We start from the raw sequence: 20223 nt of genomic DNA, 5'->3' as shown, positions 1-20223 counted from the left end.
AATCGTCCTTTACTTACAACTGGCGAGTCCTTGACACTGACCGGACTCTTTCAGAGCTAGCTCTCGGAGTCAGTTGAACCCTTGACACTCTTGTTTATATCTGTCAGCCAGGGCTCCCTGATTAGACCAAACTAACAGCCCCAATCAGAAAACTTATAGTTTACATTCTGAGAAAAAGTGGGAAAGAGATTCAAAGAGCTGAATGGCTTGTTCCTATGTTTCTATGAGATCACCTGGCTGACCTTGTTACTATCTCGACACGAAAGTTTTAGGCTAAATCTTTGAAAGCATGCAGTCAATACATAGAAAAGCAACTTGCATTTATATTGAAGGCGGTGTGGAGGAATATGTCTCAAGACTGTTCAAAACATTCATGTCAAACAAGCTTGCACATCAAGATAAATGAGGAAAAACTAGGAAAAATAAGCTCAAGCCTTGGTAAAACAGCAAATTTCAAGGAGCATCTTAAAGGAGCAGGGTGAGATGAGGTTTAGGAAGGAAGTTCCAGAGGTTAAGGCCTAGGCAGCTGAAGAACTGGCCACAAATGGTGGAATAACTAAAATTGTGATGCACAAAAGGCTAAAATTGGAGGAATATTGAGTTACAGGAGGATCTTAAAAGTGGAGCAGCTTAAAGGGGTAAGGAAGGAAGAGGCCATGAGAGATTTGACAACAAGGATGAAAATTTCGAAATGAAGGTACTGCAAATCAGCAGCACAGGGTGGGAGGTCATACAGCCAGGCAGTAGAACAAATTTATCTTCCATCCACTGGCACTGCACCTGAATCAGAGTCCTTAATTTGAAACATCAATGTCTAACATACTACACAATCCAATCAGTGAAATCCTAAACTTAATCTTTAACTTATACTATACGTGAAAGCAAGCTGTTACAAATATTTAATTATTTTTTTGATGGCTTTTAGCTTAAAGAGCATTTACAGAATTCTATTTCTGAAATATATTTATGGAGGACAAGGAACAGAATTCAAACAACAATAATTCTATAAGGAATCTGGAGACATCATCGACTGATTGCTGAAGTGATATCAAACCAGGACATAATTTCTCATCCTTATTTTAATTCTTCAGATATGGATGTCTGTGGAATTGCCAGCATTTATTGTGCATCCCTAATTGTTCTTGAGAAGGTAGTGGTGAACTGTCTGCTTGAACTGCTGAAGTTAAACCTTGTTGTTTAGGGAATCCCCAAATCTTGACCCGAGAGATAATGAAGGAATAAATCAGAATTTTGTGTCTATTGGAAATCATAGTGACCCCTTCTAAGTAGTAGTGATGGTCCAAAAATCCTTCAGAAATGTTACAGTTCATCTTGTAGATAGTACATGTATAGATGGTAATCACAAACATAGAAGAAAATGGGTACTTAAGTTGGTGAGTGGTTTGTCATTCGTGTGGACTGCTTTATTCTGTTGAGCTTCTTGAATGTTGTTGAATTTGCGTCCAATGGGCAAATGGAGAATATTCCTTCACAGTCCTGATTGAGCCTGGATTGGTTTCATGTAACGTTCCCATCACCAAACTCGAATATCTCCCTATATGACAGTATGAAAAGAGCACGTCTTTATAAATCCAATTTGCTTTCTTTATTGTGAGATGTGGAAAGAATTAAAATGCCATGTTCTTGCAGTTTTTGCTTCTGGAATCTGTGAGTCTGAGAGAGATTGCCAAAGAAGCCTTACTGAGTTGTTGTAGGACATTCCCCTAAATAGTATACATGATAGTCACTACATGGAATTCAGGTAAGCACCAGAACTAATGGCAGTCCTCAAATAGATCCTGGAGTGGAAGAAAATGGGAGAGGTAGGACAAATGTGGGTGAACAAGGTTAGTAATCATACTATGGAACATTTGTAATCATTTCCTCCTGGCCGTATATTAAGGCAAGATAAAATTCAGACATGTCTTTACATCATTATCTTCCAGTAATTTCTTTAATTCAGAGGAACTCAAACTGTTTCAGGCTGTTGTTTGAGGCATCTGTATGTTGACTGAAACGCATTTCATTCAAGTAGTGTTCAGGCATAAATCATGGCATCAAGCAATTGTGCAATTTCACTTCTGCACCTGAAAATTATGGACAACAGGCTTGAATTTCACTTCACTAACTCTGGAACTAACACTCAGAAACAATTATGTTATCATTCAGCAAACCCACAAAACATGCTCTGTCGTACTGTGCAAATGGCAGAGGGTGGGAACACTGGGTCACATCTTTAGCTGCCTCCTTCGAATGATTTACACATCACAGGGGAAATTAATTGGGATGGAAAGGAGGCTAACTCTGAAAGGTAGTTACAATGCACTGAAAAAGCACATCCCAAACATTGGCAAATATCTAGGAGTATGCTGTGCTGGTATGACTCAGATCATTTCCAAACACATGACAGAATATTTTAATACCTTACAAAAAAAACAGGGTTTTGTTTTGCATGCTGGAATTCTAAATTCACAGACATCAAAAGATCAATTCATCATTTCATCACTTTATATAAAATCAGTGTTGAAGATTTGCAAGAGAGGAAACATCAGATGTTTGAGTTAACAATATTTTGTTTGGAATGATAGTTAAACGTTAGGTGTAAATTCAGGTAAAAATGTTTTTAGCTGTAAAATCTCATTGACTGGCTGCTTTCTCTCCTGATAAAAATCAAGTCCTGTGATCAGCTCCACATCCCTTACTCGTGCTGTATGAGCCCAGATTCGCTCTTCAATCCATTGGGATTCTTTTTTATTATTCTGCCAAAAGAACACAGGATTCATTACCTACTGAGTAATTTATTTTGTCTTTTACAGTTTAAGAATGTTAATATTCCTATGATAAAGCATCTGTTGTTAGATGAAGTTAAGATATTACTATTTATTGTTTACAGTTGAAAAAATATACATGTTCACATTGTTTTAATACATACCTAGCTTTAAACTAGTGTATTGAATAAATATGGCACACATTGGAAGAGAGAATAAAATAGAATTTTACGAATGCATCATGTGGATAAGAAACATTTTTCTGAATCATGAAGTTACGAAAGTGAGAAAAGGCAGTTTGGAGCATGGGACAGGGAAAAAAATAAACAAGTTTTTGTATGCTTAGGAAACACAATAAATCCACAATATAATAATAATGTGATTGATGAATGATTTCTCCTCATCCCTCTTGATGCCTGTGGCCTCTGACACTATTGAGCATACAATCCTCCTCCAACACGTTTCTGTCATTTTCCAATTGCTGTAAATGCCCTGGCTTGGTTCTATTCTTATTGAGGCAATCAATAGGGAATTACCTACAATGGCTTCACACCCTTGTTCTCTGGTATCCACAAGGATTTGTTTTTGGCCCTGCTATTTTTCATTTGCAGGCAACTTCATAGAGATATATTCCAAAAATCACAACATTAGTTGGCCACATCCAGTTCAGTCTCACTGCAACATCTCTTATCTCTTGCTGAACTTTACTGGTGCTGGCAGGGATGCCCACTAGTTGGTGAATGATGGGAGCCCCACGTTATTTTCATTCAGAAGACCCGCATTTTCTGACGGGAGCCAACATTTACCCCACCAATGTCTGTACTCCCATGGAACCAAAAGCTCAATAGGGCTGAAATTCTGTTGACCAATTAGGAGCCAGCAATTCTGCTGGACTGGCAACACCAGCAGAAACAATGGCCATTACCATTATTGCATTGGAACTAGACAGAGGACGGGTGATGGGGCTTCAGGAGTCAGGTAAATGGAGCAGGGTAGAGTTTCCAGGGAGGGAGTCAGCAGCTGAAGGTGAGATGTTGGGGTAGGTGAAACAAGGGCAAGGAGAAGGTTTCCTGCAGCCTGCCCCATAAAAACACACACAAACACACTTTCCCAATGCCATACCTCACAATGAAGCAGAGAGTGCCTTTGAATAAGGACCCCATTCATTCTGCGCTCCATCACCAGTCCTAAAAAAGTGATGGTCAAACCTGACCAGTGAGTCCACCAGTGGTTAAATATCAGCAGTGGAATGAGGCCCTGACCTAGCCCTTAAGTGGCATAACAGCCTCATTGAACTTCCAGATAAAAGACAAACCATCCCTAGAGACAAGTTGAAAGGCAACAAGATCTTAACTCTGCACCTTCTAGCCTGATCATAAAGCTTCTTCCTCTCAGAACTAATCTCCAGAAGGGCATTAAATTCCATTTAGTATCTAATTTGTCAGACTGCTTGTCTACATACTGTACTGAATGAGCAGAAATTTCCTTTAACTAAATATTGGAAAGGCAGCATAGTTTCAATCCCTATCACAAACTCCATTTCATTGCCAACAACATTATTCCCTCTCCTTGGCAACTGTCTGTGGTTTACTCACAACCTTGGTGTTATCTTTGACTCCAAGCTGAGTATCCAACCATACATTTGTAACATTACTTACACCATCTTTTTCCACTTCAATACATCATTTTTCTCTCCCCTGCACTAACATATTTGCTGCTGAAATCTTCATTTTTTTATAATTCTGGACTCGACTATTCCAACATACTCATGGATGGCCTCCTGCTTTCTAACCATCATAAACCTGAAATCATCCAAAACTCTCACCAGGGTCACTCTAAGTCCCATTCAACCGTCACCCTTTGCTTTCAAAATACATTGAAGCCTTGTTAATGAAAGCTTCTGTTGTAAATTTCTCGTCTCTCCATATCCTCCCACCTTCCTAACTCTGTAATCTCTTCCAGGCCTTTAAAATATCTGTGCTTTTTCAGTTATGGCCTAATGAGTATCTCTGATTTTAATCGTGTCCCAGTTTCCAATGCTCTCAGCTCTGGAATATCCTCCAGAAAGCTTCTCTTTAAGACACTGCTTAAAATCTACTTCTTTGTCAAGCTTTTGGCCATCTTCCATAACCCAATTTTCTCTTGATAATACCCCTTTGGAGCACTTTGGGATGTTTAACTATGTTTTAGGTGCTAAATACATATAAATTGCTGTCATATGAATCACATAGATGGAAGGAGCAAAAAGGAAGTTGGCTTGCATTTTAATAGATGATGCAGTGTGGAATGGTAATCACATTTCCATAAGGTTCTGTCAATTTCCTGTCAGACAACTCATGGAAATTCCAGGCAAGTATGTTTATGCTCTTTTCATTGTACAATTGTGGGTCATACATTGTCTAGAAGTGTGGTGGATGCAGATTCAATTATAACTGACTAAGTAAATTGAATAAATAGGTAAAGGGGAACAATTTGCGGGGCTATGGAAAGAGGGATAACTTGGATACTCATTTTAGGCACATGCACAATGGGTGAAACGTGCTGTATCATTTGACAATGTTTGATACTTCTGCAATCTCCTTAATGAAATTGGATTGATAACATTTGCGACAACAAATGTTCATTTCTTTTTTTTCTCCTGAATCACAAAATCCTTTTGCATTAAAATACTAACTGGACACTCTGCTCAACAAAATGTGTTTCAGAAAACAGTTTTGATTGTTCATGAAGATTATACTTAAGTGAAGTATTTTGTAAGACTGTTTGTTTTTATACTTTTCAAAATTATGGGCTGAAATGAGGAAGAACCGTATTAAAACCATAGTTTTAAAGGATTACTGCATGTTTTGAAAACCAAGTCACTTGACACTTCCGGAAAATATTATGTTTGCAAGTAGCTGTTTGAATGAGCAGTAATTATGGTTGTAGATGAACTGGAGTTGAGGTGTTCTGTATAGATATGTAGTTGCTAGTAATGAGACATTGGTCGATCTATGGACTAGTGACCAGTGTCAATGGCAAAAGCTTTTCGTCAGCCTAGTGATAGTTTCTGAGGTAACTGAACATCTTAGGGCTGGGAGCAAGATACAGAGGCGAGTGTTTTGATCTCCACAGTTCCCTTCTAGTCAAATTTACAGAAAAGCATTTCAGCAGTTGTTGTAAACTCTAACTTGTAACTGATGGTTCAGAGACCTTTTTCTAAGTGAACCAGCCACCTTGTGTCTCCTGTAAACCAGTACAAGTGTCTGGAGAAAAGCATCGAGGAGGAAGTGAGGACTGCAGATGCTGGAGAGCAGAGCTGAAAATGTGTTGCTGGAAAAGCGCAGCAGGTCAGGCAGCATCCAAGGAACAGGAGAATCGACGTTTCGGGCATCAGCCCTTCTTCAGGAATGAGGAAAGTGTGTTCAGCAGGCTAAGATAAAAGGTAGGGAGGAGGGACTTGGGGGAGGGGTGTTGAGAATGCGATAGGTGGAGGGAGGTCAAGGTGAGGGTGATAGGCCGGAGTGGGGTGGGGGCAGAGAGGTCAGGAAGAAGATTGCAGGTTAGGAAGGCGGTGCTGAGTTCGAGGGATTTGACTGAGACAAGGTGGGGTAGGGGAAATGAGGAAACTGGAGAAATCTGAGTTCATCCCTTGTAGTTGGAGGGTTCCCAGGCGGAAGATGAGGCGCTCTTCCTCCAACCGTCGTGTTGCCATGGTCTGGCGATGGAGGAGTCCAAGGACCTGCATGTCCTTGGTGGAGTGGGAGGGGGAGTTGAAGTGTTGGGCTACGGGGTGGTTGGGTTGGTTGGTCCGGGTGTCCCAGAGGTGTTCTCTGAAATGTTCCGCAGGTAGGCGGCCTGTCTCCCCAATATAGAGGAGGCCACATCGGGTGCAGCGGATGCAATAGATGATGTGTGTGGAGGTGCAGGTGAATTTGTGGCGGATATGGAAGTGTCCCTTGGGGCCTTGGAGGGAGTTATGGGGGGAGGTGTGTGCACAAGTTTTGCGTTTCTTGCGGTTGCAGGGGAAGGTGCCGGGAGTGGAGGTTGGGTTGGTGGGGGGTGTGGACCTGACAAGGAATTACGGAGGGAGTGGTCTTTTCAGAACGCTGATAGGGGAGGGGAGGGAAATATGTCCCTGGTGGTGGGGTCCGTTTGGAGGTGGCGGAAATGACGGCGGATGATACGCTGGACATGGAGGTTGGTGGGGTGGTAGGTGAGGACCAGTGGGGTTCTGTCCTGGTGGCAGTTGGAGGGGCAGGGCTCAAGGGCGGAGGAGCGAGAAGTGGAAGAGATGAGGTGGAGAGCATCATCGACTACGTCTGGGGGTAAAGAAAAGCAGCAATGTTCTGACTAGCATAAGAATCACAAGGATCATCTCAACAACTCATTAATAGAAATGGCTGAACTGCTTTCCAGTTTTGTTTCACCCACAACCAACGTTTGTGTGTGTGTGTGTGTGGGCAGGTGCCTGTGGAGTGAGGGATGTTTATAAGAGGATTAGACTTTAAATTTGTAGAGTCATATGCTAATAGTTTAATAAATAACAAGTCACAATTCTTATTCACTACAGAAGTCTGATTCATGCCTTTTATCATCACGGGCCTGAAAATCAAATACATTGGGGAATTTTGTGCATTATTTTAAAAACTTTAACCTTTAACAATTAACCTTTAACCTTTAACCTTTAACAAAAACCTCTAACAATTCTGGTAATAGCAAAATTTAATTCCCAATAGTCGTAGTGAGCTGTGACAATTTTAGGGAATGAATTCTGGTTGAGTTCTGACCAGTATGTTGTAATTTAGAGTAGAGTAGTTAAACTACCAAGATTGATCTCGAAAGGGATACTCCTCTTGCCTGCTCATATATCCCACAAATCCCTGCAGCCCAATGCAATATTTCTACAGTCTGAGGGAAGTCATGGGAATGGGTAAATGTTTGGGATACTTAAAGGTATCTCAGGAATCTTTACAGGATAGCCTGTTGAAGGCCCAAATGAGAGCCAAGAGTAATATTCGAGGTGAGGAATACGGCTGAGACCAGAAGCAAGCAAGTTTGCAAATTATCAAGGTCTTCATCTGCCTATAAAACTATGATTTGTTTTTTTAAATATAATGTAAAACCTTTCTATTTTTCGCAAAGTCAAATGCAATCATTTTAGTTCTCAGGTTACCGAACCAAGAAAAATATAAAGCTCTATGTTTAAAATTAGTTTTATGCAATGATTTTTGACAGCCATGTACATAAATCATATTCCTTGCCGCAGAAAGGCAGGATGGTGATTCAGTGGTTAGCACTGCTGCCACACAATGACATGGACCCAGTTTTGATTCCATCCTTGAGCGACTGTCTGTGTGGAGTTTGTGCATTCTCCCCATGACTGCATGGATTTACTCCAGGTGCACTAGTTTCCTCCCACAGTCCAAAGATGTGCAGGTTAGATGAATTGGCTGTGCTAAATTGTCCCATAGTGTTCAAAGATATGTGGGTTACATGGATTAACCCAGGGCAAATACAGGGATAGGGTTACAGAGATAGGGTAGGGGATTGGGTCTGGTTGGGATGCTCTTTGGACAGTTGGTGCTGACCTGATGGGCCAAATGGCCTGCTTCCGCACTGTGGGGATTGTATGATTCGAGAAATGGTAATCATATTGTCACCAGAGAAGTCAGTCAAAATTGTGTTCCTATTTTAGAAGAGAGCTTAAAACAATGCCTAAGTAAATCCATCAAAGGCCCACCCTCTTGGCATTGCCATTTCTTTCATTACTTCCAAATATATTTTCAGGAAGTAATAAAGAAGCCTGCAGTCCCTGATTTTTGTCCATAATTATACATTTACCATCTGAAACCACAGAATGGTTAAAGCACAGAAGATGGCAATTTAGACCATGTGTCTATGCTGGCACTGATGGAAAAAATTCACCTCGTGCTACTCCCCTGACTTTAGCCATAGCCCTGCAAAACTTTACTTTCAAATTGATGTGGAGTGTGGTCTACCACAGTCATGGTGTGATACAATGGCTCCCATAGGAAAAGGACAAGACATAGGTCATGTAGCACTGAAGAATTCAACGAATTTTTATGACAGTACCTGGTATCTACATGTTTACATTATAATCACCAGCACGTGCATGTCTGGGCTGAAGCTAAATGTCTTGCAAGTATTGTTTGCTTCCTTCAACATTTCATGCTACTTGAGGACAGAGTTCAGTAAGATGGAGACTGAGAGCTTTACACCATGAGACTACATGCCATGATATGACGATGGCATCATGAGCATGCCCATTAAAGAGATATCACATATCTTTGAGAGACAGCACAACACAAATAGTAATCCAACTCTATTTTGAAAACCTTATTGATCCTTCCACTCAGACAATGCATTGAAGATGACCAACAATTCTGCATCTTATATGGTTCTCCTGCACTTTTCCTTGCTGCTCTATATCCCACACAATGGTTCTCTGATCTGCCAGATATCCTGGATTTCATCATGAATTGACTCAGAAGCCTGTGGGACACCCCAGAAGAAAGAGCCAGTAGTATTTAGAAATGAAAATACTGCTCACATGGGACCAATAGTTTGAAATATTTAAAACAAGTCAGGCCATTTGATAGTTTTAATGTGTTCCCCTTCTGTGGTATCTTGTCTTGCTACAGTCCAAAGTCTTTGGCATCTGAGCTGTGCACTCTACCACTGGGCATGTACAGCGGTGCTCAGACAGTTTATGTCTCAGCAGTGATAGGGGAACTGGGGTGTAGTCAAGTCTTCCTGTGGTGGGCTTGCATTGGGATGTGACTTGGTGTCAGATCATGGAAATTGTGGGCTGTGGTGCTGGTGGTGGAGGTGGGAGGCAGACCAGGCATGGATTCAGCTGGCATTCTTCGACACAACTGAAGCAGGTAGAGAGGTATCAAGCAGGACCAAGGTAGGATACTTCCAGCAGACCCAGGAGAGAGTGTCCATCAACTGGGGTTAGGGGGGAGGGGCAGGTGGAATAATGGATGCTCTGGCAGGCCCAAGGAATAGTTCAAACAAGCCCAAGAAGTGCAGTATGTCAGGGCAAAAGTCAGGGTTGGCTGGCAAGATCAACAGGGGGTGCCAGGTGGCACAGAATTAGAGTCATAGAGATGTACAGCACGGAAACAGACCCTTCAATCCAACCCGTCCATGCCGACCAGCTATCCCAACCCAATCGAGTCCCACCTGCCAGCACCCGGCCCATATCCCTCCAAACCCTTCCTATTCATATACCCATGATTGACAAGCCTCAAGAGGTTGATGGTGAGATGGTTTCCTGACTGTGTGAGAAGAGAGGTTTTGAGAACAGAGGTTTTTAATTGAATGGGGGTTGGGAGGCAAAGAGGGAGGTTAGAAAGGAGTTCTTCTGAGTGAACAAGGGTGGTGAAAGAGGGAGTGGAACTAGAGAGAGGAGTTGCCAAGTGACCAGGAAAGATGGAGTTGGAGAATTAGAAGGTCAGCATGAATCAAATTGGTGTCAATAGGATGAGGTTCAATCCCTGTCCCAGCCAAGATGAACTGAACCTTCTTGTACCCATATAGTGGAGATTAGGGTACTATCTATTGGACTTGCCTCCAGACAGAGAACACAAAGATGGTGAGGATACATGGAACATGCAAAGACACAGTTTTGATTCAGGGCAAATCTTAGGGGCCTCTCTGACTCCATCAATGCTTTCGCTGAGACCTTTACCTCTAACTCCATCATTCCCCTCCCTCCCTCTAACCTCCACCCATGTGTCAATAGTCTCACCAATACATATCCATCCCTAAAGAGTCCTTTACAGTTTTATTTTTCTGCAGATTTGGTCACCATGATCAAAACTTACTACATGCTACAGTATATAGATTAAAAGACCATAAGATATAGGAGCAGAAATGAGGCAATTCACCCCATTGAGTCTGCTCCATCATCCAACCATGGCTAATAAGTTTTTCAACCCCATTCTCCCACTTTCTCCCTGTAACCCTTGATCTCCTTGACAATCAAGAACCTACCTATCCTGTCTTTCCTCGTGTCAATACTTCCAACAATGAATTTTAGGGAAAAATGATTACATTTAATTATAGACTTCATATATAAGAAACAAATTCAAAATTTGTGCTGTTGCCAGACTGGTCTATTTTACTTACTGGGCAGCTCTCACTATTATCTTGCCGGTGCGGTAGAATGAAGGACCTTGCACGTAGTGAACCTTTGCATTGTTGGGGAGTCTGTGCGGTGTTGTTACAGTTGGTAAGGACAACATAGAAGTGAGTTGGGATGGGGATTACTGTGCCATTGACATGCCTGAAGAAATAACATGGAAAAAGAAACAAATGTCAATATTTGCATTCAGAATACACATCAAGTACAAACAGGATTATAGCATTTCTCAAAGATAACTAATAGTTTGTTACTATTATTATAATCATGAGGGTTTGTTTTAACTGACATTATTTGCAACAACAAGCATGTCCTGCAGAGATCGGCAAAGGGTGCTTCCTGATCCTGTAACCGTCAGCGAATTGCCATATTTGTCAGGATGGGTAGACTCCATTATCAGGCTCGTAAGTGTCTTCTGATTTGAAATGAGACCTTGTTTTCGGTCACCATGACATAGTCTGAGCATTTAATCATGCTCCTTCCAAAACTTTGAAGTCTGTGTGTGAAACAGTGCACTCTTATTGGAAATAGCTACTTTGATCACAGGTTTAAAATTTGGTTGCAACCCTTTAATACAGGAAGCTTTATTTTATTAGACTGATGCCCAGTAATATTCTATAACTGGGTGATTTTCTTCTAAATCATCTGTAAGAAGGTTGTACATGAAAAGGGTTCATTGAATATTAGAAACATATTTTCTGATATTGAGTTCTCATATATTCAAGTCTCACGTATGCTGTCAGCATTTTCTTTTAAAAATAAAGCTTTATCAAAAATAGAATCAAGTCAACATTATTTGTTTAGGCAACTACACAATTGTAGCACAGTGGCTCAGTGGTTAGCACTGCTGCCTCACAGCACCAGGGACCCAATTTCGATTCCAGCCTTGGGCGACTGTCTATGTGGAGTTTCTGCAGGTGCTCCAGTTTCCTCCCACCATCCAAAGAAGTGCAGGCCAGGTGAATTAGCCATGCTAAATTGTCCATACTGTTCAAAGATGTGTAGGTTAGGTGCATTAGTCAGGGGTAAATGTTGAGTAATAGGGTAGGGGAATGGATCTGGGTGGGTTGTTCTTTTGGGGGGGGTCAGTGCAGACTTGTTGGGTTGAAGGGCCTGTTTGCACACCATAGGGATTCTATCTTCACCTCAGCAGACAACCCCAAAGGTAGGTATAATCCTTCATAAACATGCAGAACTGGGCTGTAAAATATTTTTTATTTTCATATTATAATATAAAATTTACATTATATGTTTTGTTTTTGCTTATATATTTTATAAAGATGTTTATTTATATCGAGCCTTTTACAGTGGCCAAAGTGTTTTACAGCCAATGAAGGACTTCTTAGTTACTAATATAATATAGGAAACACAACAACAAATTTGCAAATTTCACCAAGAGCTATGTGACAATAGATTTTGTTTCAGTGAAGTGATTGTGTGATAAATATTGGCCAGAACACAGGATAACTCCTCTGCTCTTCATTGCATCAAGGACACAGCTTAACTCCTCTTCTTCGCATCAGTAGCAGGGAAACTCAAGTTTCATATGAAAGAGCTGATAGAGCTTTCGTTTAACATCATCCAAAATAGGAATCCCTCAGGACTACAGTGGAGTGTTAGCCTAGATATTCATAGTGAAGACTCCAAAACCCGCAACCTTCTGATTTAGAGGTAAGATAACTGTCATTATTTCAATATTTCACTATGTAAACCTTGTTGTAATTGAAGTGATTAACATTTGTTCCAGGCTGAATTCTATTTCCAAACTGCAAGATTCAAAGTTTAATAGCTAACTTTAAAATTATCATTGCATTATGCCAGATAAATAGAATATAATGATAATGCTGAGCAAGAATGTGCAGTATCATGACTTTCATGTAATAATGTAAACTGCTCTATAAATTAGCCATGTCATGCAAGATATTTTAATTTTGTCTCAGCCAATGAACTAGCAAAGCTGAATTTTGTTTCTCATTAAACTAAATGGAGAACAAAATAAAAATATTTTGCTTACCCCTTAATTTGTTCAAGAGTATCGAAATGTCCATCATAATTATAGTCAAACACTGGCCCAGTCATTACGTTGATGCCATTGCTCTGTGCAGCATCCCTTGGCAGCATAGTGTTGTGGAAGTAATGCCAGATCTCTGTGAAGCAATCAGCCAGATAGAACCTGGTAATTTTGCAATATACTGAAGGACAAGAGCTGTTAAATTTTAAATTCTATCAATGTCAATAACATCTTCAGCCAAAAAGATTTTTATCTTGTAAATTGTTTTCTAATAACCTTTTTATTACTGTTGGGTGTTTATTCTAATCCCTGAAACAGTCAACACAGAATTCTCCATTAGTTCTTAGGATCATGCCTTTTGATCTTGTCTAACCTCAAATTTTGTGTTTGTAAATTATGCAGTTTTAATTCCCAGCAGTAAATTTCAAAAGAAATATTACTGCTTATAATTTCAGCAACAAAATATTTCGCGTTGTGATGCATTCTCAGGTAATATTTTTTAAAAATCAATTCAATACTGAAAATAACTTAGTTATGAAAAAGATAAAGTGACATCCACCTACTCATTGGGAGTCAATTACAGAATGGAATTGTTTTGTTTTGAAGTTATCTCCATCAGGTTCAGTATTGGCAAATTCTTAGTTATCAGACTGAATGGGCAGGTATCAGTTGTTTTTGAGTCCTGAACTGCACATTTCCCAGGAGAATCCATTATTCATTAGGATTTTCACAGAGACACTTAATGGCACAGTTACAGGCTTCCTGTAATTGACATAAGCTCTTGAAGCTGGAGGGCCAAGCTTGTAAGGAGCAGCAGGCTGTTACCAACAGTAAGTAACTGATGAAGTACTTCAGTGGGGCGGCACCCTCAAAGCATTTTTTTAAACTTCAATTAAAAAGAGTTTTTGACAATTCTTGCAGCCTGACCACAACTGAAGCACAGAAGGGAGTGTTGCCCCCAGACTGGCGAGGATCTCCGCAAATGGAAACTTGCACCAGTGGAATAAAAAATTCTGGCATCTTCCTTGAATGAAAGTTAACAAGGCCCTTAATGAGATTAATGGCCATGCCTGATCCCTTCTTCACGACACCACTGGAAGACTAGCATGTTAGATGGAACTGGCATTTCCTGATTCTATTTGCCTCTGTTAGCAGCCCATTTGGGCCCAAAGTTCTACTCAATAGTGTTGGAATCTTTGGGATGCTCTTATGCTGATGAACTCAAAATCTCTTTCACATAGTTTCCCATGGATGAATAGGAATGGGTGAATTCACATAGTGTCAATGCTGCAAGACTAGCAATCAAGTGTTCCTGAATATGAATCCTCCCACAGAAAGCTGTGAAATAAAACTCAGTAAAGGCAAGAACCGTATAAAAATCTGACCATCTAATCTATCTAGCAGACTATTGTAAAAATCCAATTAGCCAATTCATGTTTTTAAAGGAAAGGAGTGCACAATGCCTGTCCCCTACACTTAAAGTCCTCAAGGTAGCTAGGTCTGATAAAAGAAAACATGTTCATCTCCCATGGGCAAGTCAAAAAGTAGGACACAGGAAGATTTAAGGAGAAAGTGAGGACTGCAGATGCTGGAGAGCAGAGCTGAAAATGTGTTGCTGGAAAAGTGCAGCAGGTCAGGCAGCATCCAAGGAGCAGGAGAATCGACGTTTCGGGCATGAGCCCTTCTTCAGGAACCTGCTGCGCTTTTCCAGCAACACATTTTCAGCACAGGAAGATTTAAACTTGTATTATTTAAAGAGAGACACATATAGATCAGGAAATAGACAGACTTAATATATTATGGACACATTAAACTTAGAACAGTTTAAGATTGAAAGCAGACTAAGTACATTGCCGGTGACAAGCATTATGGTATAATATGTGTTAGAAGGTGGGGGTAGAAAACCCCAAGGTGTAATAGACATCTAAGGATAGGCCAGGAGAGTTTCGTAAAACAAAACGGGAAGGGAAATGAGTAAACCTGAATTTAGTACAAAATGTATTGTTAAAAGGGAAAGAAGCAGCCAGCACAGTTTTTCAGATCATTTTATATGACTGAAAAACGTCACTTCTGTAGAGTTGTCATGGAAACGAGTCATAAAATGAGAAGATGAAAAGCATAAACTGATTACTCCTCTTAGCAGACAATCATTTCCTGTATATTACATTCCAAACTGCAGGCGCAGTTTGCTTTAGTCTTTCAGGAATATATAAAAAGTTAAAAACCAGCTGCAACACTTGGTTTGTGTGTGTGTTAATTGACAGATGGACCATTGTGAACTAGTGTACTGTGAAGGTCACAACTGGAGGACATCATCAGACAGTCCTGCACTTCAAGTATAAGGAAATCTCACCCATGTTGCTAGTTCTGGAGGTGAGGCAAACCAGCAAAGTCATCATTGAGAAGAAAACAAGACTAAAAACTGTCTTTTAACTGCGTAATCAAGAATCTTGAAATCAACTGCTTCACTATGAATAGCAGCCAAATGCCATAATGTTCCATTATCTATTTTCCATGGAACACAGAGAGTGATTTGTATAACTTTTTAACTTCTATCATTTTACTCAATTCACTGTTCTAATTTATGTATGTGTGGACACATGTGTGTTATTATTATCTTTTCTCACATTTAATAGTTAATAAACTGATCTTTTTTTTAACTCAATAAAGACCGGCTAATATAGCTCCTTTTAAAGCATTACGAAAAGTATCCAGAAGAGAAGGGATTATTTTAAATTAACTTTGTTGCAACCCAGATGACAGAAGGGGAGTCAGCTTATCCTTCCTTACCCAGCAGTATAGCCATTTGGGGATCCTGTCTGAAATTGGGACAAATTAGGGATCCTCAGTCATGATGGACCACAATACTTAGATTGCTTCTTCTAAAGTGTTGCATAATTCCATTTTTATGAGCACAAAGATCTAGAGCAGATTTTATGCGCTTCAAATATTTATTAATTTAGTCAGAAGACAAATCACACAGGAAATAATTGCAGATTAATTTCACTTACTTTGGAAAGCTGAATACATAGGCACAATATTGCTCGTAATTAATGCATCATATTGTTCCACCTCTGATTCACTCAGATCTGAGAAGGATACATTAACAATTATTAAAAAGAATGAATTCTCTAATATGAACCACAGTGAACAGGAATCATTTTCATTTCCTTCTTCCAAACAGTCAAAGCATTTAGCAAAAAAACAGTTTTGTTTTACAAGGTTTGGACAATGCAGCGAAAGGGTTCAGCACTGACCAACAAATGTTTAGCCAAATGAAATTTCTAAATGTTGATTGCAGTGCTCAACAAACACTTCCAAAGTTCAGCACTAACTATGGATCAAGACAGAGATTGAACTTCTGAAGAGGCTATTCGGTCTATCAAGTCTACACCAACTCTCCAAACAGCATCCCACCCAGACCTAATCCTGCACACCTTTGGACTGGAGGAAACCCATGCAGACATGGGGAGAATGTAAAAACTTCACAGTCACCTGAAGCTGGGTTTGAGCCGAGGTCCCTGGTGCTGTAAGGCAGCAGTGCTAACCACCGAGCCACCATGCCTCACAACTTCAATTTCCAAGTTCAATTGGCATCCAAGTGTATGGGTTTTCCACGTTACTTATAAACAGAGGAGGTGATCAACAAGCAGATTGACTTTGAAAGTGATGTGGTGATTCCACAATCAGTGACCCAAGTGGTTTAACTGAGATTCTTTTATATTTACATGCTCTCATCAAAAGAAGTCCACACTTAATGCACTTACTTGGAATACGAAGAAAATCATAGGTAATGTTTAATTCTGGATTATAGTTTGAACACTTCTGGCTGTTGTTTGCTAAGATTCGAGGATCAGCACGCAGACAGTCTGAAACATTTTGACTAATCTCTGTCTGTTGGTCAAATAAGACAAAAGTTAAAAGAAAATGATTGAAAGAGGAATTGTGCTGGACTGATTTCAGGTCCCGAAACAGCCAGGAATTATCCAATGCTCAGTATACCAGCATCAGGTCAATCCAAAAGAATATTCTATCGTGTTTTAAGGAGCTAGAATACTGCAAAGGAGATGGAAATACACGTTACAGAATGTTTTCACCAAAATTACACCTCCCTACTGAGATAAATGAGGCTCAAAAGTTTTTTTGCACAAACTACTGGTGTTTCTTCATCACTTATAAAAAGTAGCAACATAGAAAGAGGCCATTTGACCCATCGAATCTGCACTGACCCTCCAAAGAGCATCCTAACCAGACCCATCCCACTCCCCCCATCAGCAATTGTGCATTAGAACATGCACGTCTTTAGACTGTGGGAGGAAACCAGAGGAAACACACGCAGCCACGGGGAGAATGTACAAACTCGATACTGACAGTTAGCCAACTAAGTTAAGGAGACAAGCCCTCTTTGTACATTGGTTAGAGACAAAAAAACTACAGATGTTGGAATCTTGTACCTCAGCCGGAATGATGATGTTGTTGGCATTAATCTGATCTGGATGCTAGTTATATAGAGTTAACAGAGTTACCGGAACTCAAGCCCCAATCAGGCCATTTACCACACATAAATAGATAGGAGAATATCCTAGGAATGCATTAGGAGATAGAAATGAAAGGAATAGGAATTGAAAGGATCGAGCATGATTATAGCTACAAAGTAATTTGGGAGGTAACTCTGCGCCTTCTGATTCATTGTCTGAGCTCAAGAGATTCTTTGTTGCTCACAAAATTTGAAAAGAAGACAGAAGAACAGTCTGACAGATGATCAGCCGTGATTGTAGAGAATGGAAGAGCAGGTTGGAGGAAACCCATGGCCTACTTTGTGATTTGTTTGTTATGCTCTTATGGCAGCTGGGTCAGTATGACATTGAAAGGTTATGACTCTTAATTTTATCCCAAGAAAGGTGGAAGTCCTGCCACAGAGACTGAAAGCTTGTCACTGAAAACCGCTGGCTCAGTCAAAGATCTAGCAGTTCTGGAGTCTCAACTGTGCCACAATAAAGGTGGCCAATGCAGAGACTGCAGGGAGAAGGAGAAAGCAGGTAAGAGAAGTGTTGGTATGCAAGGCATGGCAGGAATGCTGGGAGACTGGAGCACCCTCCGCTGGTGGAATTGGAACCATAGGGTTGGCCATTGTCATTAAGGATTCCACTGTGGACTATGGACTGGTCAGAAAAGGAAGGTCACCCTGAGGAAACTGCATTGATGTACCTGACAGTCTTCCCACAAAAATGTTGATGGGGACCTATGCCAGCTCTGTTAAGATCCTGGCGCCATAATAATTTAACCGAGAATGGGCCAGTTAATTAAATTTTATTTTATAACTGACTGAGCTACTGGCATTTCCACTTCTGAAGTTATCCCATGGTGGCAGGAAGCCATCCGGCTTCTCTTCTGTCTCCCAGCCCAAATCCAGTGGGTTTGTAAACTTCAGCCCCATTAGTTGAGAGTAGGGATACATAGTGGAATTGAATCAAAAACAGTCACACAAACCTTTCATCAGGTAATTTCTGGGAATACTGGATACCTTTGTGAACCAGTTAGTGGTCTATGTCAGTCTTGTGCATGTTCTCATGGCCAACCAAAGATCAGACACTTTTAGCAGAAAGAACTAGGTCCCCACCTTATCCTCTTGGCTGTGAAAGCTCCATGGCACTGGAAACCTCTTGCTGGCAAATGTTGCAACTATAGAAAAATCTACTACCACATAAAAAAAACTACAGGACAAAATTGTTTTCAATTTTGCATGCACTACTATTAATTTCTACAGTCTCACTGTGAATGTGGGAAAATGAAGCTTTTTTCTCCTTGTGGCTTTTCCTCTGTCAAAATTATGTTAAAAATACAAGACTTCCACTAGCATAGCACAAATAAACATTTATTGGTCTCCAAACCACAATCGCTTCCCACATCTCACCCACATATTTACATTCCAAATGGGTATGTTGCAAACTTTCCTGTTTTCTTCTGGTTGTTGACGTCGCATCTCAGTGTTCACTTTTTCTTAATGTCTGTTTCTTTTCCCTCGTCATCACAACTCAAACTCCTAATACTGTATTTAATCAATTTTTGTCTCTAGGCTGAAAATTACAGCGTTGGGACCCCCATCCTCACTGTTTTATACTCAAGTTACATGTTTCTCGACATGCCTTCACCCTCCTCATCTAAGAAATTGATGTAAACTGTAAAATGTAAACTGCAGAACTGACAATATCCTGACAGTTAGACAAGGAGACTTGGGTGCATGTTGTTTTCTGCCAGCCAGCTTATCTTCTATTCATGCTAATATGTTACCATCTGTACCATGAACTCTTATTTTCTCCGTTAATTCTGGCCCTGGGCAATTAGGGATGGGCAAAAATGCTGCCAAGCCAGTGACACCCTCACCCCATAAATGAATAACAAAACAAAATGATGTGACAACAGGGTCCTTTGGTGAGTCAGCACAACAGTTATAACCTGGTCAAAGCTCCATAGCAGCCATTGCTGCCCCAGACCCGGTGGTCCCAAAATTTCAACTATTGACCCTGCTAGGGTCCTAACACCCAATTTGGGAAACCTAATCTATGTTCTCAAATTTATTGTTGTAATCTGCTGTATTATCTGTCCCTGAACATCAGTATTCGAGTGAGAGCATTCCTGGAAGAAACAAACTTACCAATTTTGGAATACTGTATGCACTCCATAAGGGCATTAAGATGTCAGCACTATATCCAGTCACGTAAGATGCCTGGTGCAAGAGGCAGTATGTGCTGTTCTTCTGTAAAACACGGGGCCTTCCGTAAGGCATGGTAATGGCTTCCACTTTTTTAACTGAAAAGACACAATTTTTGTCTGATTAGGAAGTTTGCAGATGACATGAAAATTGGTGGAGTTGTGAATAATGAGGAAGGTTGTCCAAGGATACAGCGGGATATAGATCAGTCGGAAAGTTGAGTGGAAAGTTCAGTTCGGACAATTGTAAGGTGATGCATTTTGCAAAGTCAAATGAAAGAAGAAAGTAAACAGTAAATGGCAGGGGCTGTGGAGCATTGCTATACAAAGGAATCCTGAGGTCCAAGTCCATAGCTCCCTGGACTTGGAAACACAAATGGTTAAGGTGGTAAGGAAGGCATACGGCATGCTTGCCCTTCATCTGTCAGAGCATTGAGTATAAAAGTTGGCAAGTCACATTGCATCTGTATAAAACTTTGGTTAGGCCATATTTGGAGTAGAGTATAGTGTGTAGTTCTGATTACCATACTGTAGGAAGGATGTGAAGCTTTGGAAAGGGTGCAAAATGCCAAAATGTTGCC

At 40.5% G+C, this 20223-nt stretch overlaps 1 protein-coding gene across 1 annotated transcript in view; it reads right to left on the bottom strand.

Annotated features, from left to right (window-relative positions):
• Nucleotides 1–841: 841 nt before the first annotated feature.
• The window catches only part of LOC140462919 (venom phosphodiesterase 1-like), a 125683-nt gene continuing 106301 nt past the window's right edge, over nucleotides 842–20223 (bottom strand). Inside the window, exons 20-25 of the mRNA XM_072556415.1 lie at nucleotides 19587–19741; nucleotides 16699–16825; nucleotides 15943–16020; nucleotides 12935–13067; nucleotides 10908–11064; nucleotides 842–2759 (exon numbers count right to left, since the gene is read on the bottom strand). Of these exons, the coding sequence (XP_072412516.1) occupies nucleotides 2589–2759; nucleotides 10908–11064; nucleotides 12935–13067; nucleotides 15943–16020; nucleotides 16699–16825; nucleotides 19587–19741 (821 nt within the window). The 3' untranslated portion in view covers nucleotides 842–2588. The remainder of the gene's footprint in view (nucleotides 2760–10907; nucleotides 11065–12934; nucleotides 13068–15942; nucleotides 16021–16698; nucleotides 16826–19586; nucleotides 19742–20223) is intronic.

Source organism: Chiloscyllium punctatum, chromosome 3, assembly GCF_047496795.1.
Source record: "Chiloscyllium punctatum isolate Juve2018m chromosome 3, sChiPun1.3, whole genome shotgun sequence".
Classification (NCBI taxonomy): Eukaryota; Metazoa; Chordata; class Chondrichthyes; order Orectolobiformes; family Hemiscylliidae; genus Chiloscyllium; species Chiloscyllium punctatum.
This window is presented reverse-complemented; position numbering and strand designations above follow the sequence as displayed.